The sequence below is a fragment of the Leiobunum rupestre genome, chromosome 5 (genome assembly GCF_980474605.1).
Source record: "Leiobunum rupestre chromosome 5, qqLeiRupe1.1.hap1, whole genome shotgun sequence".
NCBI lineage: Eukaryota > Metazoa > Arthropoda > Arachnida > Opiliones > Sclerosomatidae > Leiobunum > Leiobunum rupestre.
Window position 1 is genome coordinate 10,289,211 of NC_143388.1, and position 26,303 is coordinate 10,315,513.

The 26,303-nt window shown below is 36.0% G+C and overlaps 1 protein-coding gene across 5 annotated transcripts in view; it reads left to right on the plus strand.

Moving 5' to 3' along the window:
- Positions 1–26,303, plus strand: part of LOC149943513 (glutamate receptor 1-like) — a 99,217-nt gene that overhangs the window by 65,404 nt on the left and 7,510 nt on the right. For 4 of the 5 annotated variants that reach the window (XR_016480824.1, XM_090174632.1, XM_090174631.1 and 1 more), the window contains exons 4-9: positions 20,071–20,318; positions 20,871–21,035; positions 21,098–21,298; positions 22,270–22,488; positions 22,566–22,781; positions 22,879–23,234. Coding sequence is in view for 4 of the 5 variants with exons in the window: in XM_090174632.1 (XP_090030758.1) it covers positions 20,071–20,318; positions 20,871–21,035; positions 21,098–21,298; positions 22,270–22,488; positions 22,566–22,781; positions 22,879–23,234 (1,405 nt within the window). In the remaining variant the exon portion in view is untranslated. The remainder of the gene's footprint in view (positions 1–20,070; positions 20,319–20,870; positions 21,036–21,097; positions 21,299–22,269; positions 22,489–22,565; positions 22,782–22,878; positions 23,235–26,303) is intronic. The other variant, XM_090174635.1, reaches the window with a different exon arrangement.

The following is a 26,303-nucleotide window of genomic DNA, read 5'->3' on the forward strand; positions in this document are numbered from 1 at the left end:
GCTGCAAGATTAGTGAGCGCTGAAGGCGTAATCGATTCCGCTTTTAAGTATTTACGCCACTCCTTTTCCAGAATTTGAACATTAGCGTTTATCTCTATAAATTAAAGGACTTCTATAGTTAGATTTCTGAAATATTTAGCTCGCGAAGTTTATATTGTAAATGTAACTAAGGCGCTTATATTTAATTATAATATTATTCAACTTCGCAATTTTGCAGGATAAGAACAGGGTTGCGTTTGGGTATACCTCTTTGATCTTGCGTACTATCTTTGTGGGATATATTAAGTCACTAGTTATCACTTTTGTTGACTTAAAATGTAATTAAGTCGCGAATTTTAATGGTTTTTTGCCTTAATTATTCGTGGTAGGCACTGTTCTTGGACAAAACTACTTGATGAATTCTATTAATATTTATAAAGTTACAGTTTGCGATTTCAGTGAGAGTTTGATGGTCGATATATCCTTATTTAATCTTTTAAAGACTTCTGAAAATAAAATATTTAGAACTTCAGAAGTTTAAAGATTAAAACCATCAAATAATTTAGTTTCGAAACACTTCGGTAAACAAATCCCATTAATAATATAATTGAAATAAAAATATTGGCACTTTCTTTAAAGCTTCGATAAACCATAGGCCGATGCTATCTGTGTTTTAAATTGACCTTTCAGAGACTTTTATCAGTAAAATATTTAATTGAATAACTGCTAGATTTTCTTTAAATAAGGAAAGAGTGGTTTTTAAATACTAAACTAATCTTTTTTAGAAAGTTTTAAAATGTTTAAGGTATTTTATCATACAGAAAAATGCGTATGTTTCAACGGGTTGTCATTAATTTATCTTTCAAGACTTATTGGTGGCGTAAAGGTGCTAGCTTCTCCAAGGTAGCACCTAACATAACAAACAATAATCAGCTAGGCTAATACCCATGCACCACCTTAGGCCTAAGTCATCAAGCGACGTTTAAAGCACCCATGATCTAGCGTCTGCTACAGACAAATAAAAAAAATCATAAGAACATTTTTTCTTAAATAAACATCAAAATATGAGCAAACGATGCAAAAATTACATCAAAATGCAAGTATGATTATTTATAAAGTCAAATTAACGAATAACGATGAGGAAAAACTACCTTTCTAGGTTTCAATAGCGATAGTTTCGTTCGCGAATATCAGAAAATATAAATTTGATACATTCTTCTTCTTAAACAAAATTTGATACTTTTCTTCTTCTTAAACAAAATTTGATACTTTTCTTCTTCTTAAACAAAATTTGATTATTTTCTTCTTCTTAAACAAAATTTGATACTTTTCTTCTTCTTAAACAAAATTTGATTATTTTCTTCTTCTTAAACAAAATTTGATACTTTTCTTCTTCTTAAACAAAATTTGATACTTTCTTCTTCTTAAACAAAATTTGAGCGACTTCTCAGAAACCCTTGGCCTAGTAAGCCACTAAAGATTTGAGGGTTGCAGACAGCCTTATTTCCCAGAAACCGGATAGGGAATATATCTGCAAAAAAACTTGAAGTCCTTCGGGCTCTAGCTTTTGATAGTTTGGTACAGTCGGTCGACTAGAAGCCGAGCTGTCCATCGCCTTAAGACGTAATAAATCACTTCTAACCAAATGGCTGGCTACATGGACGATCTGAAACTTCAAACTGTTAGTACTCGCAGTGAGGGTTACAATAAAGAATTATATACAAAGTCATAATTTCAGCCACATATCCCACCAGCAGACCGGTTTCTGCCTTTAGGGGCTCATCAGTACTGTCTAGTAACTCTGGCCCTAAATGGGTCGGAGTGTGCAATAACTGGTGGCTTTACCGGGGAGTCGGCGGTGGCGCACTGGGAGATGTTAGCTTCGATCAATTGGTCCTATCTCCACCTCCGACTTCGGTCAGGTTTGGGCTGGATACTGCGCTTCGGCTCAGGCTAACGGAGAGGGTCCGTGCAAACTGGCCGCTTCGGCGGATTGGGTAGCCTGCTGTGGGGTGGCGGGCCTCCGTATGAGGGCACCGCGGGCCTGTTTCCCGGCCTTTTGGAGCCACACCGGGATCTCCGGTGCCAGCGGTGCCGGGTTACTTGTGTGCCCGTCGTTCCCCTTTAGGAGCTCTCTCCAAAGGGTTTGACTCCTTACCTACGTATAGGTAGGGTGTCAGCTGGAGTTGCTACAGCATCCACTCTTAATCCCACTGCTGTGTGCGAAGTGGGGATTGGTCCACCCATTGCAACACCTTCTGCTGGGTTGAGTGGCTTGCGTCAAAGGTGCGACCATCAGTAGTATAGGGTTCTGCTACCCATGCTGGATTTGTCACCTGTCCGGGCTAGGAGGACGCTGGCGTAGGGCACTATGATGATAGGACTTCGGTGGTATGGTCTTTGTTACTACACTCTTAAAAAGGTTGGGTTGTTTTCAACCCAAAATGGGTTAAAATTCAGCCCAAACCTGGGTCCTTATTTACCCAGCCCAAAATTTGGGTTGTTTAGACTCGACCCATTAAAGGTTAAAAATTCAACTTGATTTTTGGTTGAAATCTACCCTACCTTGGGTTGAAACCTACCCCACCTTGAGTTGAAATCTACTCCGCCTTGGGTTGAAAACTACTCCGCCTTGGGTTGAAAACTACTCCGCCTTGGGTTGAAAACTACTCCGCCTTGGGTTGAAATCTACTCCGCCTTGAGTTGAAATCTACTCCGCCTTGAGTTGAAATCTACTCCGCCTTGAGTTGAAATCTACTCCGCCTTGAGTTGAAATCTACTCCGCCTTGAGTTGAAATCTACTCCGCCTTGGGTTGAATTTTAATCGCGTGATTTGCAGTGCAGCTAGGTAGATAAAAAAAAATTTCGTGTACCTATAAAGGACCAAATTAATGTCCCTCTTAGATATGAATCATTTAAATGATCCATGGAGAAACTAAAGGAATAAAATTTTAACGGAGGCCACACATGGATTACTATTCCTCAAGATAATTACTGGCTTGAGCTTTCGACCCGCAGGTCTTTGTTAAACTAATCTGAAAGGAACCAATTTTCTTATATATATCGTTTCGTAAAAAACCTACAAAGTTATCAATTGTTAAAAATAAAAATACATTTTTTTCACGATTGATAACTTTTTAGGTTTTTTACGATACGATATATATAAGTAAATTGGTTTGGTTCAAAAACTAACATTTTTAAAACCGTGAAACATTTTACGATTTTTCTGAAATTTACAAATAATAACGATCTCCCCCGAGAGAGTACATACTGAAAATTTCTTTATGCCCGTTTCGTTGTATTATTTTTATTCATTTTTTTTAGTATTTTAAACACATTTTATTTTTAATTATTAAATTAACATAATATGTACTTTTCAACAAATATGATAATCGGTAGGAATAATTAATTGAAAATTTTGAAACCAAATGAGATTTGAAAAGATTCTATATGGATTTCAAACCAAATTTTTAATCTAATTTTGGTTTAATAAAACAACCCATAAAAAATTATTTTTTTAAAAAAATTAACTAATGTTGGGTTGTTATTAACCCAAATTTGGGTTGCAGTGAGACAACCCACTTTTTTAACTCTTCATTTTTAAGAGTGTAGGTACACCGGGCTATAAATTCTGACACACTGTCTAGTAACTCTGACTTTACTCAGGAATCTGCAGATATAAGTAAATCTAATATACATCCAGGGTGCCCTATACAGGTTGTTTCAAAAGGTTAAGCAAACATTTTACGGAGTTGTAGGGGGTGAGTTGAGAAGTTTGCCAGTTGTTTTTCCCATTTTCCTACGATGAGTTAAAAGAGCGTCAGAGAGCTTCAAAGTGTGGACTACTAGTCCCTGGAAGTAGGCTGCAACAAGCGCCAAACCAAGCAGCAGGGACTTAAAATACTGTTTAAGTTCATTTTTTTACGCTGGTTACCTCGATTTGTTTACAAAGTCCTTTTTTACCAATCACATGAACCCAAACCTTAATGTTCGCATTTCCCTGTTGCTTGTTTTTGCGCTTGTTGTCACACTTTGAAGCTCTCTGGCGCTCTTTTAACTCATAATAGGAAAATGGGGAAAAACCGGCATAATTCTCAACTCACCCCCTACAACTCGTTAAAATCTTTGCATAACCTTTTAAAACACCCTGTATGTAAGCAGTCCATTACAATTTATAGTGAAATTCTCCAGCAATTATTGCAAGGCGGTCGCTGAAACCCAACGTTAAGATAGTTATATAAAAAAGTCAAAATTTCAACCAGAGATATATACCAATAAGAAATAGATAAATTTTACACAGACTACAAAATTAACAAGTTCGGAAACAAAGGCCAACTGCGTTAGTCATAAGTAATAAGAAAAAAGACAAAAAAAGCATTATTTTAAAAGAAATGGTAGAAAAAAGTCTCTTTGGATTTTCGATTGTTCTTACTTATCCATCCATTCTCGCAATTGATTCACGTAGTAGCTTCTTTCGTGAACCCACCGGGGATCCATTTCTTCCAGTTTGATACGAGAGCCAAAGAAATGGTTATTACCATCTTCCTAGTTTCTTCGAATGCCAGTACGCGCTCGAGCTGCAGTCCGGAATTTTTCATTCACCTTGATTCCAATTTGAGATAAGAGGGTATTTTCTCTTTTTACGAGCCCAGCGTTTCCAGATGAGGATGATGGAGTTTTTTGTTTCCAGTCACGTGGCCTTATAATGAGTCCTCCTTTAGCTCCCTTTCCCCGACCTAGGGGTCCTTTCTCTCCCCTCAACCCCCCAATGCTTAAAGATTTCAACACGAGTCTTGTTTACACCGAAACCTTTTTGTACTTTTGAATTATGCAAATTTGCATTCTATAATCTGCACTTCAAAGCGTTTTTATTTTCGTAACATTATTTACATGATCCCCGAACGAGTTAAGAATTTTCATATTTTTAAGATTTAAACCCCCTATATCGTTTTATTAAAAATCCACAAACCTTTAATGAGGAAACAAAGCAGATCAATTTCTTAAGAAATTAATTCGTTATAAAATATAAATAACTTTTCGATGGAAATAATCAATAACGTAACGAAGTTGAACAAAAGTCAACGAATACCATTAAAATATTGTTAGGATGTGGCCTTATCCAAATTAACTGCTCGAAGAAACCTTAAGAAAAAGATTGAACACATCTATAATTGATGCAACTCACGATACTCGCTAGATTGCAATTTTTGAAAACTTAGATTGGAAATTGGAATCCCTATCTACAGGCAGATCACGTTGTGATGAAGTGTTTTAGGGGGTGGGGGACACGTTGGCTGTGTCCCCCTGGGGCGCGTCAAAATTCTAAGAATTCTTTCTTTGATAGTGAGAATTCTCACTTCTCAAAATTTTTGACGGTCTTTCTCACAGGAGGTGACGTCATCTCTTCTCACGAGTTTTCTTGGTCAAAAAGGGGAGGAAATTATAAATAAAAATGGAAGCTAATATTCTAGTCATATTACTTGATGCTGAAGAAAATAAACAGTATGATATTTTTTTGGACGAAAATGAATTTCAGAGAAAACCGAATGTTAAGTTAATTTCCGATGAAATATTTCCTTTTAAATTATAAATAAAATGTTTTCTTCCTTCATATATAGTCGTGAAATCGTGTAAAAATAATATTTATTGTCAAAGGCTTAGATTACAACGTTCGTGGCATCTAGGAGCAAAAAACACAAGGAGAACGCAGCTAGTCTTTAAACACGCTAACGCAGTGTTGTGTACAAATTTCATTGGACGAGCCTTTACGCTGAACGTTTTACGGGCGGGGGGAAGACAATTGGCGAATTTTTCCATTCCGACGGCAGCAGGCGCTAAATCGTTTAACCAATGAAAAATGTACCCTAGAAAATGCACGACTTTTGACGGGTTGCGTTCTCTTTGTGTGGGGTGCTGTGTTTGTTGCGCCTAGGTTGTATTCTTGTAAGCCGCCATCTTTAGAAGATTATTTTTACATTTGACGCTTTTAGAAAAATTTTCACGAAGAACTCTTCTCAAGAGAAGAATTCCTTCTTACGATTTGGACTAGTACTGCCAACACCATTTAAGTAATGGTAAAAGTTTTACGAACTTTTAGTTAAAACTCAGAACCGTATTACGATTTAACTTTTCGCCTAGTTAGATCAAACTCCATGTATGTTGTCGTTTCACCAGATAATGAGAGCGCAATAGCATTTTCCAAAAAGCAGGGACATCGTTCTATTCCAATCTCCGAAGGAATACTTTATTCACACCGCAATTTGCGTGCCAATATCAGCCAAATGAGGTCGAAACCCGGGGTCGTAGATGGCTGTTTGAGGTCTCCTTCGTTTAATGCGAACGTAGTCGCGTCGATAGACCGCTCAAATTGGTCAAGAAAGCGAGATAGAATCGAGGCTCGAGTTGGAAGGGAGCGAAGGAAAAAGGCCTCTAAGCGGAATACTAACGGACTCTTTCTCATTCCCGGAGCGAGAACCAATTGCCTTTATGGAGAAGCGATGTCCCCGCCGACCCTATAGCGGTTCGTTTGCAGTCGGCGATATAGATGGCGTGTTGTACGTACCCCTATAGTGGCCGCTGCCGCGGTGGAGAAGAGTGTATTGGCATATCGGGCTAGATGGACGTTGATGGACCGCTAACTCGCTTCTAACGACGAAATGAAAGACAGAGGTCCTTCCCGCAGGACCCGGGATGGAATCTCTAGAATCTGCTATTATCTCGGGGTTGACTAGACTATAAAGAGCGTAAACCGTACCCCCTCTTTCTATTTCTCACTTAATAACCAGCTGAAACTCGAGGGGGTAACAGAAACACGCAAATAGTCGTTGTCACTAATTGCCTATAGCGACGGGTATTGTTCCTTCCCTTTTGCTTGACACACTTACGAAGAAATCGTTTTGAAAGGAACTTAATTTCTACGCCTCTTGAGTTCCATTCGCGTAGATTTTACGCAGCAGCTACCGTGTCTTAACGAAATATTGGTATTGAAATCGTTCAGTGACATACTTATGTTATTATGTTAATTATGGTATTAGTAGACAATTATCCATCGATAATACTAAAGAGATAAAAATTGATCGATTATAATAGCGCTAGCTTCTCCGAATTAGCGCCCAGGGTTGGACGTAAGTCACGGCATTTGACTACTCAAATTAATCGAAATCTGGGGGCTCACTATACTCGAAATCACTGTTACCTGGGGCCGAAAATTGTCCGGCATTTAACAATAATACTCATAAGCGGAACTTCATTTACTGATTAGTAGATGGCGTTAATCGTCCACAGTGGTTTTAGCGGTGCTACTTATAATAATCGCACCCTCGCAACAACGAACTTACGGACTTTGCACCCAAGCTCGTACAGGAAAATCAACGTGTTAATTTACATAGAAAAATCAACGGTTTTCTGTCCTATCGCTAGTCTTTTGGTTATGTATTATTTTAAAACAGTGTTGCCATGTCCTTTTTAGCGAAGAAACCGTTGTTACGACCAATGACAATGGTCGAGATAGTGAGGTCACCGTGTTACTTTAAATTTGAATTTTCGGTAAAAAAAATGTATTTATTTAAATAGTAAATATTTTACAAGCTCTTTTACGTTCGTAGTTTATTTTGGTGTCAATCAATATATCAAACTTTACTCTCAGCAAAAATTTCTAAAGAGCAATCGCTATCTTTGGGGGATTATATTTCCGGAGGACGTAGAAAAATCCCTGCCTTTGGTAGTGTACCCAGGTAACAGTGATTTCGAGTATAGTCAATTTGATTAGTGAAAAATTTACCTAAATATTCATAAATAATGGCGAATATGGCTTGTCATAAACTCATCATTCATTAATCTCATTTTATTTAGATAAAATTGTGATCGGCCAAAGTCATGTAACTCAACTGATAATAAATTCCTATTTTAATTCTGATAAAATACGCGAAAAAGTAGATTAGTCCATAATTAAGAGCGATAATATAGCTAAATCCTAAACAAATTTGAAGAAATTAAAAAACTTACAAATAACTCGTACCAATAGGTCTTCGAGCAAACAAAAAGACGCGAATCTCGGAACAAATAGATCTTCGAGTTATTAGTAACTTTTTTAATTTCTTCAAATTTGTTTAGGATCTAGCTATATCATCCCTTTTAATTATGGACTAATCTACTTATTCGCGTATTTTATCATCCTTCGCACAGTCCATAGGTGGTTTCTGCTAACTTAACTTATCCACCACACTCCCCCCTTTTCGGCTTTTCGTTGCTATGCAACGCGTTTTGAAATTTTTAATGTTTAGGCTTAGTTTCTCTTTTAGATATAACAGTCGCCAGCCAGATTTCCCGCACGGTACTGATGAGTTCCAAATAGAACGAAAGTGGTCTACCGTTGGAATTTCTGGCTATTTTATTTAGTTTTTATGTAGTTTATTACTCGAAGATCTATCTATCTCTTTCTATTGAATATCCATTCGATATTATGTAAGCCTTTTAGAAGATTCATTAAGAGGGCTATTTTGTGCCTCCTCTAGTTTTTCAACCGTTTCGCAAAGATTAGATTGAAATATATTCTCAAGAATATCTGATATTCAAACATTCTTATCATATTAGTTAATAAAATAGATTAGTATAACTTAACATGAAAATTCGGCGTTAATTTTACCTTTCAATAATCTAATCTCCAACTCCATGGACGCTGCCATTTTGTCCCAAATTTTTAACTTCAAAGAACTTCACTAGATGGCGCTGCCCGTCACGTAAAATTTCAACGCGACATTTTGAAGACGAAGTTTTATAGGCTTACATTACGAGTCCGGTAGTAGTTTGCCCATGCACAAACGTTAGTGTTAAAGTTAATTTACGTAGATAAATATTGGTTATAATACATACAAATTTAATAAATTTAAATTATTAGTAAGGTATATTAGATAATTTTAATATGAATTAATCAAACGTTAGAACAAAGGATCGCCAAATTTTCTAATTAAACGTATTTCAGAAAGAAAATTCCCAGATTAAAATTTATAAATTCTAAAGTGCACCTTTTTTATTCATCGATAAAATAATTAAAATCTGACCCTTTTATTTTTTTCAGTCCGGTGTACATTTGGAGTTATTTAGATAATTTTACAATTCATTAGAGGTTGAAAGCTCAGTGTTGAGGGCTCTATATACCCCACTTAATATTTAAAATCCTTGCGTGTATCTTCTTTATAAATTTTGTAATTAGATAAAATTTATTTAAATAAATATTTTGTTGAAATAATTATTTTGATAAATAATTATTTTGTTTAAATAATTATTTTGTTTAAATAATTATTTTGTTTAAATAATTTTTTTGTTTAAATAATTATTTTGTTTAAATAAATTGTTTTGTTTAAGTAAACTTATTTTGTTTAAATAAATTGTTTTGTTTAAGTAAACTTATTTTGTTTAAATATATTATTTTGTTTAAATAAAATTATTTTGTTTGAATAAAATCATTTTGTTTATATAAAATTATTTTGTTTGAATAAAATTATTTTGTTTGAATAAAATTATTTTGTTTAAAAAAATTATTTTGTTTGAATAAAATTATTTTGTTTAAATAAAATTATTTTGTTTAAATAAATTATTTTGTTTAAATCAAATTATTTTATTTGAATGAAATTATTTTGTTTAAATCAAATTATTTTATTTGAATAAAATTATTCTGTTTAAATAAATTATTTTGTTTGAATAAAATTATTTTGTTTGAATAAAATTATTTTGTTTGAATAAAATTATTTTGTTTGAATAAAATTATTTTGTTTGAATAAAATTATTTTGTTTAAATAAAATTATTTTATTTAAATAAAATTATTTTGTTTGAATAAAATTATTTTATTTAAATAAAATTATTTTGTTTAAATAAAATTATTTTGTTTAAATAAAATGTGAAAATATTGCTGAAGTCTAGCAGTATTGTTTTTTTCAGTGTAAATATTTATTTCTTTGAATTCAAATAATAAAGTATTTCATTTCTTTACCATCATTATTTTGTTTATTTAGATGACGCATTGTAACCTGGTCACCTGAATTAATGGCTTTAAAAGTGACTTGATGACTTAGGCCTAAGGTAGTGCCTTGGGTATTAGCCTAGCTGATTATTATAAATAATAAGTTATGATAAACTTTTGGAGTTATAATCGAAGAGTACATTTGTTACCTTGATGTTGATTTAATTAAACTGTAAGGTGGGGAAGCCCTATTAATTAGTCTATTTGACTTTTAAAAAATGTTAGTTAAAACCTGTTTGAGTCAGTTAGAGTTTTGAAAGTTTCTTAGTACTTAGGAAAGGACCAGGGACTATCAATTATTTAAATTAATTTAAGCGAGAGCTGTAAATTTATATTAAATTTATTATCATTGCAGATTAGTGCGTTGAATTTAAGCTTCATTTATTGAACAATGTTCTTTTTAATAATCTTGTTAACAGTTAGATACACATAAATACTGGTGAGTCTATTAGTATGAGTAATTTATTAATATTACTTAGTAAGTCTTTTAATAAGAGTTGCTTAGTTAGATGATTACAGTTAAGCTTATAGTTTATAGTTTATTGTCCTTGGTAGTATAATTAGAACAGATAAATTAACCGCCAAAATTTCGGTTAACTGTTTATTTATGGATATTATTCGCGGTTATAAAACGATTTAATATACCAAAAGTAAGTTTTTATTCTGATAATTTTCGGTTATGGATAGAAACAAATAAAATGGATATTTCTTATTACTAACGACGTAAGTATATTTGACATTATTATTGATAATATGTAATCCACGAGAAAAATAAGAATTTATTTTCGTAGGACACCAAATTTCACGTTAAAAGTCAACGAGTCAGAAAATAGAATTTGATTTCATTAAGGTAGACAACCGTAAAATAAAAAAATCCGAATGAACCTTTAACGTGTGGGGGAAATAAATAAATTTCGTTTTGATTACCACGAATTCGGGCTAGTTTCCTCCCCCTCCCCGTGACTCGAATTCCCTCATTTACATACAAGCGGGTAATGCTCTTGTTTGTCTTTTTCTCAATAGCAGAACGCGTGTCGTCCTGATAAAGGACAACGAAGGGAAAAAAATGCCGCGGGTATCGTCTTACGAAAGGAAGCTCTGTCGCCTGTAAAAGCTAGTTTCTGTTGCCCATTAAATTTGCTTGCCGCTCCGTGAAAACTACTTCGTTTTCGCCTCTCCGTCTTACTTTTATCTTAATTCATCTCTGGCTTAACTGACGGCTTACTCGAAGGCGGCGATTCCGTCCAGTTTACAGTCCGTAACGAGACCGTTCGACGTACGCTAACGGTCCGCGTTCGGCTTTGGGCCGGGTGTCCTCTTTTACTGCAGTAAACCGGCAGGAAATAAGAGAGCTAAGCTATGGCGCCCCTCTTTGTTAACACTTTATGTCTGACATGAGAGATAATGCTCGCGTGGGCTTTTCCCCATTTATGGCAACGGTGGTGGTGAGGCTGACGGCGTCCCCGGATTTTTTAGCTCCGCCAATGTCCCCCTAGCGTGGTAAGCCTACACCTCTGATTTTTACTTAACTCGGCGCGTGGAAGAGGCAGCCCCCTTGGAAAGATAGCTCCGTCCTATAGCTCCTCATCTTTGTACTCCCCCCTCTCCTACGTCTCCTCTTTCCCGCGACGCTCTTCCTCCCGAGTATAGATAATTCGCTGCAAATGATGCAGCAATGTAGTATCCACAATGTATCCATCTTTCTTTTGGCTTCCCCGCTCCTGTCGGCTTCCCCTCAGTTCCAGGGAATATATAGGGTTGGCCGACCTTCCCGATTCGTATTCCACTATCTCTCTATTCTCTCTCTCTCTGTTAAAACGCGAGACCTTCGACGAGAGAGAACCCTGGTGCGTCTTTTAGATTAAGACGAATCTAGAACGACGAACCCGAGCATAAAGTACATTCTGATGAGCGTAATAGTACCGCCACTATACATCGATCCGACAAAGGCCTATTTCCCAGCTTCTCTCTCTCTCTCTCACTCACTCTCTTGTGCAGTCCTTATTCGCGCGTACAATCCCTTTTATTATCAGCTCTCGTAGCTTTATTTTTGTAGGCCGCGTTTTTAATCTGATCATTAATGTCTTCACGTAAAAATGGGATATCTAATATAATTTTATTAGAACTAAATATGAACGCCATATTAGAGTAGATGCGATTTACCGCCAATACAAGGTACCGCCACCTGTGAGTGTGATTCCGAACGTTATTATTTTTTGGAGATCTACGCAGTTAGAGTAGTGTTGATAATTTGGCCGAAAAATAAAATGCGAAAAATGTTCCAGAAAATTTTCCGCAAATCGGAAAAATAAAAAATTGAAAAATAAATGACTTTTTAATGGTTTTTAATTTTTTTAACTTTTTATCGATATAAAATTTTTAATAACAGTAAACATACTACAAAACATTAATAGTGTTACATTGGTAATCAGTTTAAAGCTAGTCTAGAGTTTTAGTTTTAGTTTTAGATTCGAAAAAATGATGCGAAAATGCCACTTTATTTAAATTTGCAAACAATATTAGACTAATCATGGAATTAAAACTTTTTTTTATTTTTTCGGAAAAATACGTAAAATTTTCAGGAAAAAAGGCCTCGATCATTTTACAGAAAATTTTACAACTTACAACACTAAGTTAGAGTGAGAAGAGGAAATATCATCGGCGCTGACTCGCAGTTTTCGTTGTAGTTCCATTTTTGTAGTATGTCCATATTAAACAGTATCTACTTAACCCTTTAAGACTAGTTGTTCTTTATCAACCAACATTCATAACTCGCAAAAGGGGTCAATTATATGAAACAATTGCTGATGGTTGAGTGGAGCTACGAAAAATTATGTCATACCCCCAAAGACAAACGTGTCTAGTGACACAAATAAGGAACTTAAAAATCAAATGATGTCTCTCACAATTGTCAGTAAACATTTTACGAGATTGAAAACTAACAGTCATGGTAAACGTAATTAATTTATTATACAACTATTCTGGTATGAAATAGCGTAGTTTGAGATATGGTAGACATATTTGCCGAAAACAAATTAACAGTAACTCTTTCGTGTCTCGACGTTTGAAATTGAACTGACATTTGAGATATTCCAAAAAAGTGTACTTCCTAATGAGTTTTAAAACCAAACTTCTAGACGATCGTATTCAAATGTCTATTGAAATTTAAACTTTAAATTAAATAAATTAAGTAAAGAATTTTTATATAATTTTACATTATCTTTTCTAAACGATGTATCACAGAATACTCAAAATTATAGAGGTATTCTTTAACTTTAAGCAATATTTTGATGAGTGACCAAAACACGCAAGAGCTTGGTTTTAATTCGATTAATGCCTATTAATTTAAAAGACTTCTTCATTGGTAGCATCTTATCGCACCTATAATGGAAATGAGTTCGTATTTATTCATATTTAAAATTTAATAATATTCAAATTTCATATCGTTAATTCAAATAAATCCTAGAATATAATTTGGGGGGGGGGGGGTATTGATTTAGTTGAAACTTAGGGGAATTTACCTTACTTCAAATAGCATATTTGAAGAGTACGGGACCCGCATGATCCGTGTACAAAAGCTAGAATGATAAAAACAAAACGTGAACTTTATATTTGTCCAAGAGAAAACCGTTGAACGCTGTGGTTTGTACATATCCATTAAGCTGGCCGTATTTACCCAGAAAAGTTAGTCGTTTTTAATGGCTGCATTACTCGGAGAGATGGCAAATGAAAAGTACACGACCCTGGCGGGTATCCTCTCTCTTTCTCGTTCTATTTATTTAGCAAAAGGAATTGGCCGCTTGGGAACGCTGAATTATTTGGGCGAGCTGACTTTCCGTACACACGGTTGGATATTTATACTAGCGGCTAATGCGTAGCGATTTAGGGAAAACTTTATTTTAAGGGAACCAATTTTAGACTGGACCAACGCGTAATTAGTTTATCAAGTAGGGAAATATCACCCAGGGACTAATATACGAAGCCATTAAACAGGAACGGAAAGCTTAGCGCTACTGTCCTTTAACTGCGAAATGTCCCATTCCGAAATGTTGTATAAGTTATGGCGCGTGTTCTTCCAAAGGCGAGTTTTGTATGGTTTCGTTGAAACGACATTGTCTACCAAGTTTTCAATCTTTTGACTTTTTAGTAGAGGTCGGCGTTCGAGTAACTTTTATCCATGGATAAAATAAGTTCGGCGATATTTAAATAATATTTATTTAAATAACCAATATTTGAATAATAGTTGTAAAATGTTTAAATAATCGAAAGTGGATAAGCCTATTATTTAAACAAAACAAACAATTATTTAAATAAATACCATTTTAATTCAAATAAATGATTGGTTGCGTAAAAAACATAATTAAATAAGTGAAAATTATATTCTTTTTATCAGCTTTTGTTGAATAAATAGGAAATTTTGTGGATAATGAATAAACAATTCAGAGCACTACTTTTTAGACAGTACAATATTATAAAAAAAATTCACCTCCAGTATTTTTAACATTAGGCCTTAAGTTAACTAATAATATAGGTCGGTTCAGTAGCGGCGCTAAGGGTGGGCTGAAGTGGGCTTTAGCCCCCCTGCCTTTCTGAGAGGGGCCACATATTTCTATTAAAAGGGCGACATATTTATAATTAAGAGGCCACATATTTCAATTTAAGAATTTTCTTTATCTCTAGAAATTGTTTTTATTGCGAAAAAAAATTCTGAGAAAAAAATCAATTTGTTTACTCAATAGTAGACCATAAACACTTAGATTCGGGAGGAAGGGAGCGGAAATTGATAGAAAGTTGAATGGACAATAGAAAGAAAAGAAACGGAATTTAGGGAAATACCCCGGGCATGCACGTATCCCCTCCAGGTCAGATACAACGTCATAGGGGTCCAGTAGACGTGACGAGAGCCGCACGAAGAAAACGACCTTGCTCTTCTCGCTTCCTGGAAAATTTATAAGGGGCCACTAAATTTGTAAAATGGAGTGTAGCTACACTCCATGGTTGTAAGGGCCGCTACTGGGTCGGTTCCGAAAGTCAGTGTACAAAAATGTATGTTCCCCCAATTTCAAATCGTCGTCTTCTCCGTCTTCATCCTTTAAGGCTAGATTTCATAGAGCAAAACCGTCGAGACGGCGAACGTTGACGCAAAAAATCAACGTTAGGCCTAATCAATTTATTTTTGCGTCGACGCATACCATCGCGGCGTTTTGGCCACAATGAAAATCAGCCTTGAAGTTTGGAGAGTGTGAGAGAAGACGATGGAACAGACGACGTTGTGACGTAGGGGAAGTTAATCTTCACAAGATAAGAGAGTTAAATTATCACTCACGGTCTTCCTATAGGCCTTTGAAAATGTTTTATTGAAGCACGTATTGCAAAAAGGAGCAAACACCGGTATTTTACCACACTTAATCACGTGAACACAGCAGATTTCGATATTGTTCTAGTTGTAGACTTTGATTCAGTCTTTGAGACTCGGACATTATTAGACGTTCTAAATCTTCGAGTCGTACTTTCACGATTAGCCGTATAGAGTGCGTGGTGTGTCCAAATAACACGTACTAATATACGTCAAACACGAACCCCTTCAACCATCGGCGTACTCTACAGTCGCAACCCAGTTTAGCGAACAGTTCAATCGAAGGCGCGTAGAGGGTAAAGTTAGTAATATCTAAGTCTTCGTGTTGTCCCATCTGGTGTTCTTCGTGTATTCCTTAGATAGGAACGTGACGCTGAGTGGCCGACGATTAAACCTAGCAATTTCGCTAACCGTAGACCTAGACATTGGTAATATCCGTACGGCCAACGAGGAAGCAATTTCCCGAAGGTTGCCCACCATTAAATCGTCCGATATTAACGGCCTAAAATGTCGCGGTACGTTTTAAAAGAGCCGGGGTGTCCACAGTGACCCACTCCTCATCCCTTTATACCTACAGAATTTAATACGTTAAAATCCCATTTGGAATCTTTAATGGGTGGACGCAAAATGTCGGAACCTTCCGCGAGAATCAGGGAGAAGTGTAACGTTGGCGTCTTGTCCGAAAGGATGCTCGAAATGATTTGCATACGGCTCGTTGTACTTCAGTTGGCCTCCCCCAATTCAGCAACGGCGACCTCCAGCGTCTATTCCGACTAATTAGGTTTTCCGAGTGATTACCTTAAGTAATCGAAACGGACTCCTTACACGAGGGCTTCATTGAGCCTTTATGCGCGAGAAATTACTGCTAGCGTTTCCTCCGACGAAAAGCTGAGACATCGCTTCGGTGCAATTTACAAGAGTGGAGTCCGGCTTAACGCTCATCCGACTTTCAGGAGACCGAAACGTATTTCCTTTAATTGGAGCGTGTAGCTCGACTGTAAACAACTGAGCGCGGTTTTCCTCAGAGTTGTTGTTCCCGAGCCGCCACGCGTCAACTCGAACATAATCCGTTTAGATTTGTTGTTCAAAGTCCGTGGGACGCGCCCTATCGTCAAACCGAGTTAATGAGCTTGAAACGGCAATGGATCTCTCCTTCAATTTTATATTTCTTAAAACGTGACTTCCCGAAGTCGAGCTGAACTGAATTAGACCGGCGCAGTTTAGCGAATGCTGTTCTACAGTCAACTTAGCAGACCGTAAAACTTATTGTGTTTTTGGCTGCTTAACGTTATGTTGGAGCTTAAAATTGAATTTACGTTTTTAAGTTATGTACTAAATGCTACTAATTTTAATACGCGGGTTTGACCGACTTAAAAAAATTACACCAAACAAATTTGATAAGGTTCAATAAGGCAAAGCTAAAAATAAACCATTCAAGAACTTGATAAAAAATAGTAAAATCTGTTCCCTAGACATCTGAAAAAGTTTCTAATAAACCAATAAAACCCACCCAATTAAGAACCTTACGAATCTGAATATATACTAAAACTTTTCGGTCCAATAAAGTAAAAAAAGCAATTCTTATAATAATAATCAGCTAGGCTAATACCCAAGGCACCACCTTAGGCCGAAGTCATCGAGCGACTTTTGAAGCCTTTAATTCAGGTGGCCGGGTTATAATGCGTAGGAGGGTGGTGGCCAGTCCTTCCAGCCACGCGAACCAACAGCTCGCTACATTAACTATTACCGTTAACCTCAACAAGTCTTTATGGAAGGGGAAACCCCTTAAACCAGTGAGGAGATAACTTGCAAACTCTATACAGAAGGAGATGTTCCGAGTTTTCACCCAGTGCCACAAGCTGGGATCGAACCCGGTTCCTCTTGCTGCGAGGCCACCCGAAGATGGACCATTAACTATTTTAAAATTAACTTAGTTTAATAGCAATTAGTCTATAAAACTGGAAAAGATTTCTAAAAATTAATTAATTAAGCTTTATAGGATCTTATCGGACCTTTTGTCTTAAAATTTTAAATTCAAAAAGGAGTATAATAACAATAAGTATGACAATTAGGAAAAAATATCATCGAACTGATTTTCAGAAATATAGCACAATCTAGGATTTATTCTTAGCACAAAGCCCCCTAATGTCTAAATATTACTAATGCTAAATATACTACTGCATAAGCCGATTACGATAACTCACTGCTCAGGTCGAGTGAAAGTCCGTGTCATAGAAAGGTTCGATCAGGAAATTAGCATTAAAATAATAGGTTTCATACTTATTGTTATTATGTTACTTATGGTAAATGTAAATTTAGGCACTTGAGGACGAGAGTTAATAGCCTGAATTTGAGAAACAACTTCATGGTGCCAGCATTCAATATTTTCATAGGTCTTAGTTACTTCTACGCGTTCTTCTCTTAATTAATTAATTAGAAATTATATGAAAAACATTATTTTCTACAATATTAAGATTTCATATTTGCAGTAATTTCGTATAATTAGATAATTAGATGAATTACAATGAGGTATTACAACTATGATATGTATTCATATTTGCTTAAAAATCAGCATAGGGAAAATGAAAAATATAACATACAACGAAAACTTTTCTTATTGCTGCTTTTACATACGGCAATTACTAAGTAACCTTAGGAACAAGAAATATTCCACACACAAAACATATTCTTGTTCCTTACGCTTATTGCGTTCAGTTTGCAAAATTAATAATGGAATTGTTTGAGTACTTTTGCAGCGCGGCACAATATTTCCAGCATTATTTGTTCATGTTATTTACTTATCAAAATAAATTTGGTAGGAAATATCATCTTTTATCCGCACGCGAAGAATATCAATATATATGTTTTGGCTCGAATATCCACAAATTCTCCAAGCTTTTTTGCCTCTGTGCCAGATACCTTAATTTCCCCAGAGTCTTTTGAATTTTGCTTACACTACAAGTCTTGTAACCTGTAAAAACTTTTCCCATAAACTAGCATAGCGCGAATAGAAAACACCAACGTTCGGGAATTGAAAAAAAAAATCAAAAAGAATTAACTTTTTATTGTAAACTATTCCAGGAATTCAAAGTTCCGTTGATATATTTTTCTTTTTTTGCAAACGGTGTCACCGGATGTCGAGCTGCATCGTTTTACTTTCCATTTTTGGATAGGAATTTCTGAGTGAAAGCTAGGTTTCGCTAGTTCCTACAGCCATTAAAACAAATTTTAAGTTTCCGAATGATAGGAGTTCCCTCGTAAGCGACCTTAGTCCCCTTCCCCATTGTTTCTCGCGAAGGAGGGCATACATCCTCATCCCAAGTTTATCAATAGCTTTATAACAATAGTAGGACATTGTTTCGGTGTCTGATATTAGGTTTGTAGACCTGAGTCATCAACCGCAAATTATATATTGATTTTATGGAGGTCTGTTGGTTGGCTCTTGCCTGATAGATACTCCCTATATTGAATTCCTCATTGAATGGGTTAATCGATTTGAAAATATTTCCCAAATAACACCATCTATTGAATAGTTTGCCTTCCAACGTTGACCTATTATTTGTTATCGATATTTATTGATTTTCTTAGGTCTTTATTAGAATTAAAGTTTTTTAAATTTAGCTCAATCGAATTTCCTTGTTCAGACCACATACGGAGGTATATTCCCGTTGGATAGAATCTATTGGGTCGAATTCCCAGTGGATCGAATCAAAAAATATACTTTCCCAATGATCGAATTCTAATTTTGTAATCCCATTGGGTCGAATCCCATTTATTCGAAAAAGTTTATAGAATATTTTTACCTATCCAAATCTGTTTATTTCGTTAGGTTAGGTTAAGTTTTATGCTTCCACTTGTGAGCAAACAAAATGTCGATCGAATGGGATTCGGTTGAATGAGAATCGACCCAATGGAACAAAAGCCATAAGGATACCTACTGATTATACTGATATAAAGTTTAAATTATGTGATTTTAATAGTTTCGAAAACATTTACCACAAACATTTTTATTAACAAATATGTCAACATTCCTTTAAGAAAAAGAAATGACTAACCACACAATACATTTTTTGCATTAGGGGCTGTTCACAAATTACGTAACGCTGTAGGGGGGGAGAGGGGGTTTGTGCAAGCGTTACTAATTGTTACGTGGGGGGGGGGTTCACTAAAATGTTACGTAACACATCTTATTTTTAATATCGTAGAATAAAATTTTCATAACTTTCAGAAACAGTCGTAATTATTAAAAACATAAGCATTTTCATTGGTTTACTCACGTTTAAAAGAATTGCATATGACCTTGATCTACAGTTTCGCCTATTTCCCCCCGCTCGGGATGGACAAAAGTGCGAGAACGATTAGTCTGGATCTACCACGTGAATTTTAAAGTTTTAAATTTTTTCCTCAGGTTAGATTGATTTTTCACTGTTAAAAATGGACAAAAGCGCTCTATTTACGTCCCTCACATCTGCTTACGGAAAAGCGTTCCCCGATAAGACACCACAATAAAACCCATGGGTGGGTATAAAGTGTTGTATAAAAATACAGTTGTCATTTCAAGTTTTAATTACAAACAATAAAATTTAGTACCTGATCTTATTGTACTTTATTTATTTTCTGCGTTTCGTAATTTGTGAACAGCCCCTTACGAACTTTATTTTCATTATACTGTTAATACAAATATTTATGTTATTATTCTTTTTATCTCTCACGCAGGTCTACAAAAGCTTCAGCAACTCTTTCACATGGGTGGCGCTTACGGTTTGCGTATTGGAATCGTGAAAAGAATTGAAAACTCGACAGACGCCCACGAGTTCTTGCTTACTCTAGAGAACCGAGACAGAGAAGGGCACAAATACATCATACTCGATTGCAACGCGGGGACGGCTAGAAATCTTATCATCGAACATGTGCGTGACATCAACTTAGGACGAAGAACCTACCACTATCTTCTTACTAACTTGGTAAAACTAGACCCTTTTACTCGAAACCTACTCATTATGGAGTTTTCCTTAAACACTCTCGGGTTGGTGTCGGAGGTCACCTATTCTTATAGCTAAGTGCAGTAGCGGATTATCCAAAAGCCTGAGTATGCTCTAGATGAGGGGCCCCTAGACGAAGCTAGATAAGTTTCAAGGGGCACGAATATAGCTCAAGCCTGGGCGGTATAGTTATGAGTTCCATTAACAATGCTCATCAACTCTGTGAGAGATTCGTGTGTTCTATATAGCTCATTTTCCGATCGTGATGCGTCGAAGTCATTGGCTTTGTGAAGGGAATAACTTTACCTTTATATCTTAAGACAAAACCGTCGCTCTTGAATATTAGCTCTCACTTCGAGCGTGAAAATTCTGGTTACGTTTCACGTATTTTGGGAGCCAACTCACGACGTCTGCGTAGACAAAAGGAAAACGCCATATACGTGTACCTTCTCTTATGAATGGGTTAAAGCGATATTTCGTTAATGGGTGGCCTTTAAACCAATTAGATAACTTGTCTTATCATCTTAATCGCAGGTAATGGATGAATACTGGCACTCGCAAGTACAGGAATTCGGTGCCCTAAATGTAACTGGATTTAGAATTCTTCAGCACACCGGTCAAGAATTCAGACAGTTTATAAGCATTTGGAAGCATCTCGACCCGTACAGATGGCCAGGAGCCGGAACCAAATATATTTCGGTAAATCCTTTTACACGAAATTAATTCGTATCTAATATTAATTTAAACCGTTTGGATTACAGGCTGAAGCTGCCCTCATGTACGATTCCACTAAGGTTCTGTTAGACGCCTATAGCCGCTTGCTTAAGAAGAAGCCCGACATCTTTCGTAACAACTTCAGGAGAGGAGAAGTGTACAACAACGGCACCAAAGGCATAGACTGTAAGAAGAGTCCTATTTCCACCTGGGAACACGGAGAAAAGATTGCAAAGTACTTAAAGAAGGTAGGCTCCTGTTCTCAAACCGTCGGGCAGGAATTCATAACGCTACTTGAAATGACTAACGGGTTTGATTATCTGCCATTGTGGCGAAACATATCAGGCGGAGTTTATAAGCCGAGTGTGTGTTAGATCTTCCTCTCATAAGACCACGTGACTAATGTGTCGTTTGCTCTGTCGTCTGCTTGCTAATTAGAGTCTTTGTTCAAGGTCATTGAAGATACGCTAATATGGTTTTTGGTAGAGTTGATTATAATGTTATAGACCAAAATACGGATAAGAAAAAAACGTTCTAAAAGAACTTAAAAAACGCTTGAAAGCAGTTGTTTCGAAAATCAACATATTTTAGAGAACGACATTTTTAATATTCTCTCTTGCAAGGAAAAGACCGAATGGTTTTAACCCTTTGTGCCAAGCACTATGGAATCCTATCATGATAGGATTGCCTTTAATTTGTTGGATGTTATGATAACTCTCACATGATTTTGATAACAATTTGCTTCACTCCATGCTTCTAAATCTGAGCTGTTAGACCTTTGTTCGGGATTTGGAGGAAAATAGACTTAATCTTAAGGGACCATTATTATCGTTCTTTTCTTTGAAGCTTGGTTACAAACTACTGTTTTTTTTTAAGTCATGAATTGCTTTTAATGACTCATCTATCGCGAATTCTAATACCGGATAATCATATAAATAAACTATGCCGATGGGTTGTACCATTTTTACCGAAGATAAAAACTAGCAGACAACTAACAAAAACCTGTATATTTTTATTAACGAATCAAACGCGAGAGCTTTCAAGTAACCCAATTTTACGTCATTTAAGGCGCTATTAGCGTTTTTGTCCCAACCCATAATGTTCCGCCACAAAATACCACAGGGAGTATGTGGATATATTAATTTCAAATAGCGTTATGGATTCCTACGTCTGGTGATTACTTAAATAAGATAATTGTACGTGTTTTTTAACGAAATAGACTGAAATAACTGGTTTGACTGGCAACATCACCTTTGACGAGTTCGGATGCAGGAAGAACTATTCGTTGGACATCGTAGAAATGACCACGAACAGCGAGATGGTCAAGATCGCTCAATGGTCCGACTTTCATGGCTTGGAAATGGATTTTCCGAGCTATCGTCGCATCTACCAGGACACGATCATAGAAAACAGAACCTACATTGTTACCAGTATTCTTGTAAGAATAATTTAATATTTTCGCTATTTATCTACTAGTGTAATTACTTAAATTATTTTACTTTCTGAATCTTCCAGGAAGAACCTTACTTGATGTTTAAGAAAGCGGACAAAGGAGAGATCTTGAACGGAAATGACGTCTTTGAGGGTTATTGCAAAGATCTGGCTGATCTAATCGCGAATACTCTCGGAATTAACTACACGCTAAAGCTGGTGAAAGACAAAAAATACGGTGGTCCCAATCCAGGATCGCAAGCTGGATGGAACGGCATGGTTGGGGAGCTAATTGGAAAGGTTCTTGCGGGATATCTATATTCCTCTTTATTACCTTAATTTCATTCCTATATGGCGTGGATTCTAACGCGAACTGGTGACGTTATTTCTTTGGCAGGAAGCGGATATGGCGATAGCTCCTTTAACGATAACTTCGGCTCGAGAACGAGTCATAGACTTCACGAAGCCCTTTATGTCACTGGGCATCAGCATAATGATAAAAAAACCCATCAAGAAGAAACCCGGAGTCTTTTCATTCATGAATCCATTGTCCAAAGAAATTTGGATGTGTATCACATTCGCCTACGTCGGGGTGTCTGTGGTCCTTTTCTTGGTCAGCCGCTTCTCACCCAACGAATGGCGGTTCGAGGAAGGCTTCATGGGGCCCTCCGTCTCCAACGACTTTTCGCTCTACAACAGCCTTTGGTTTTCACTCGGCGCCTTCATGCAACAGGGATGTGACGTTTGCCCCAGGTAGCACTGCGCTCCCCCTCACGAATTACGCTCCACGCCTAAAGTCATCGCCTTACGCTTGACTCGCGTTATTTACTCACTCGCTAACGTAAGCTGCCGAAATATAACACATTGTGAAAATCTTTCAGTTTTGGACAGTTTACAAGTCGAAATATTTAATACTGTGAAAACGTTTTCAGTTTCATACAATTTACAAATCGAAAAATTTGACACTGTGAAAAATCTTTCAGTTTTGGACAATTTACATATCGAAATATTTCACATTGTGAAAATTCTTGCAGTTATAGACAGGTTACAGGTAGAAATATTTCACATTGTGAAAATTCTTGCAGTTATAGACAGGTTACAGGTAGAAATATTTCACATTGTGAAAATTCTTGCAGTTATAGACAGGTTACAGGTTGAAATACTTCATATTGTGAAAACATTTTCAGTTTTCTACAGATTACAGGTCGAAATAGTTCATATGGTGTAAAATCATTTTATTAGTCGAAAAATTTAACATAGTGAAAACGTGTTCAGTTTTCTACTATTAACATATAGAAATATTTCACATGGTGAAAATCTTTCAGATTTGAACAGTTTACAGGTGGGCATATTTTATTAAGTGAAAAACCTTTCAGTTTGGAACAGTTTACAGATCGAAAATATTTCACATTATGAAAAGAATTATGCGTCTAGTTGAAATTCAAACCTTTTGAAATAGTCTTAAATTTCAGTCTGTTTATTATTAAGAACCGAAGGTAGATAGCATTTAGACCAGTTTCAGTTCAGACCAATTACTGCTCTACATTAGTCTAAATATAACACGTAAAGCTGAAAGAAAAACGGCTTTGGGCAAAACATCGCGTTCTCTTAGCAATAAAGCAAACAGAGAAAAATGTAATTCGAGTCGAAGCAAAAAAGGCAATGACTTTAAGTAGGAACGACAGCGCCTTTCTCTGGTGGAGTAGTGTAACTATTCTTTTATCAAAAAATATCGTGTATGTCTCTCTTATTTCTTTGAAAACGGTGCATGAACTGTAGTGTTAAGTAAACTCGCGCCATTTTTCGTTTAATTTCTTTTAACACTTATAGGGTTCTTAAGAAGGAACGGAAACTATCGGTTAATACTGGCTTCGTAATTGAGGCACTCGTTTTAGCGATAGGTTCTTTGTTGGAGTCAATAAAACAGGCTAATTAATGTAAAATAATCAATTATTGCGGAGCCAGTATCGTGACTTGCAGCACAGGCGTAAAGAGATGCCCCGTGTTAATCAAGTGCATGTGTTGGGTTCGAATCCCGGCCTTCAGTTCATTATTATAAAATATTAAATTTAGAAAGATATTACGAAATATTAATAAATGCTTTTAGCGCCGGCTGCAGCTTCAATTAAAGCCTTATTAATTAATAAAGCCTTTTGATAACCTGCATGAAGATAATATGCTCGAATATATGGTAGATTCTAAGATTAGTAGAAATTTTCTCAAATGCATGACAGAGGCGATGGTAGTCTGTAGTAGTATTTTCTGTAGGAACCTAGCCCCTATTCCTAATATATATTTTAGTTTTGGCTTAAAATCGTAGACTAGAGGTTTTAGTAAAATAAATAAATAAAACCTAATAAAACCATTCGACTAAAAAGTAGAATAGTGGAAATCAAAGAAAAGTCTCTAAGATCAATGTGTAGAATAGAATGCTGTCGTCAAGCTTGGTTTATACAATTCACATTTTCAGCTTTTTGTCTTTGAATATCCTGCACAAGCTTAAATATTTTGAGAAGTAATTGTTTGTGTTGCTCAGTAAATTAATAGACTTAATGACAGTAAATATATATCTATTTGACATATTTTTGAAGCAAGTTTTTACGAACTTTCATAGCCAGCTATTTTCTCAAAGTGTAGTAAAACCCTAGAACTCATTGCCTTTGTCAAAATGGAAAATTCAAAATTGATATACGTCACCCTACCCTATTGGAAGTCAATCCAAGTCGGCTGTCCCATGGCAAAACCTTTTAACCAACACGAACGTAATTTTGAGATATTTGACTTTTTCAAAACCTAAGTTATAAGATTTTAACGTGGTTTTTAATGCGAAAATTATAAAATCCAAAACCATTTTTTAAGTCATAAATATTAAAATATTTATGACTTTTACCTAAAACTTTTACAGTACTTTTGTACATGCCTTAGTAATACTGATACGTAAAAATCTAATTTTTCAAAAATTTGTTGGTTACAAGGTTTTGCCATGGGGCAGCCGAAGTGTTTAAATTACCACCGAAGGCCACGCAGGGTTGCCGTTGGCTTCGAACCCAATGCACCACTTTAACCACTCCAGAATTTCACGCCACACGAATTCCCCGTTATGTCTTAGCATCGCCCAAATAAACACTTTTTGTTCCTTATATTTAGAAGAGCCCTCGCGGTTAGAAAATACTTTATTTCGGTCAAAGCAGATTACGAGTTTATTTGATTTTTTGCTCCGCGAGAAAGTTTACTTGGAATTGATTTTTCGAAAGAGGCCTGCGGTGGGGGCTCCCCGCACTGTTTCACTCCAGATTATTGATTACTAACGTTGTAGGCCGTCTCTAGTGGCTAAACCGAGAATTACAAAACAGCTTAATTAATAATGCGAGTTAAATTACATTAATTATTGAAGGTAAATTCATTTCCGAGAAAGCTGAAATTTCCATTTTAATATTAATTTTAGCTCGAATTCCTAGTCTTACGATAAATAGCGTTAGAAGTCGGGGTTAGCATGACGTTTTCCGCGAATCATTTTTTCGTCAATATTTATGATTTTTTTCGTCGACACTTTTTAGGACTAATTACGAGTGGTATATAAAACGCAATATATTCGTTCGAAGTTGCGTTTATCATTTGTTAGGGTTTGGATTGGTTAAAGTTAAATAAATTTGAGACATTATTCCACCTCCGAGGATTTATTAGGGTTCATTCGTAAAAGTGAAGGGGCAGAGGTCACGGCCCTGTTACTTGCTGACGTCCCGGTGGCCCAAGGTGGTCGAGGAAAATTCGTGCTCATTTTTTGGGTTGCGGAATTTGGCCCTTATAGGGAGAGTGAAATAT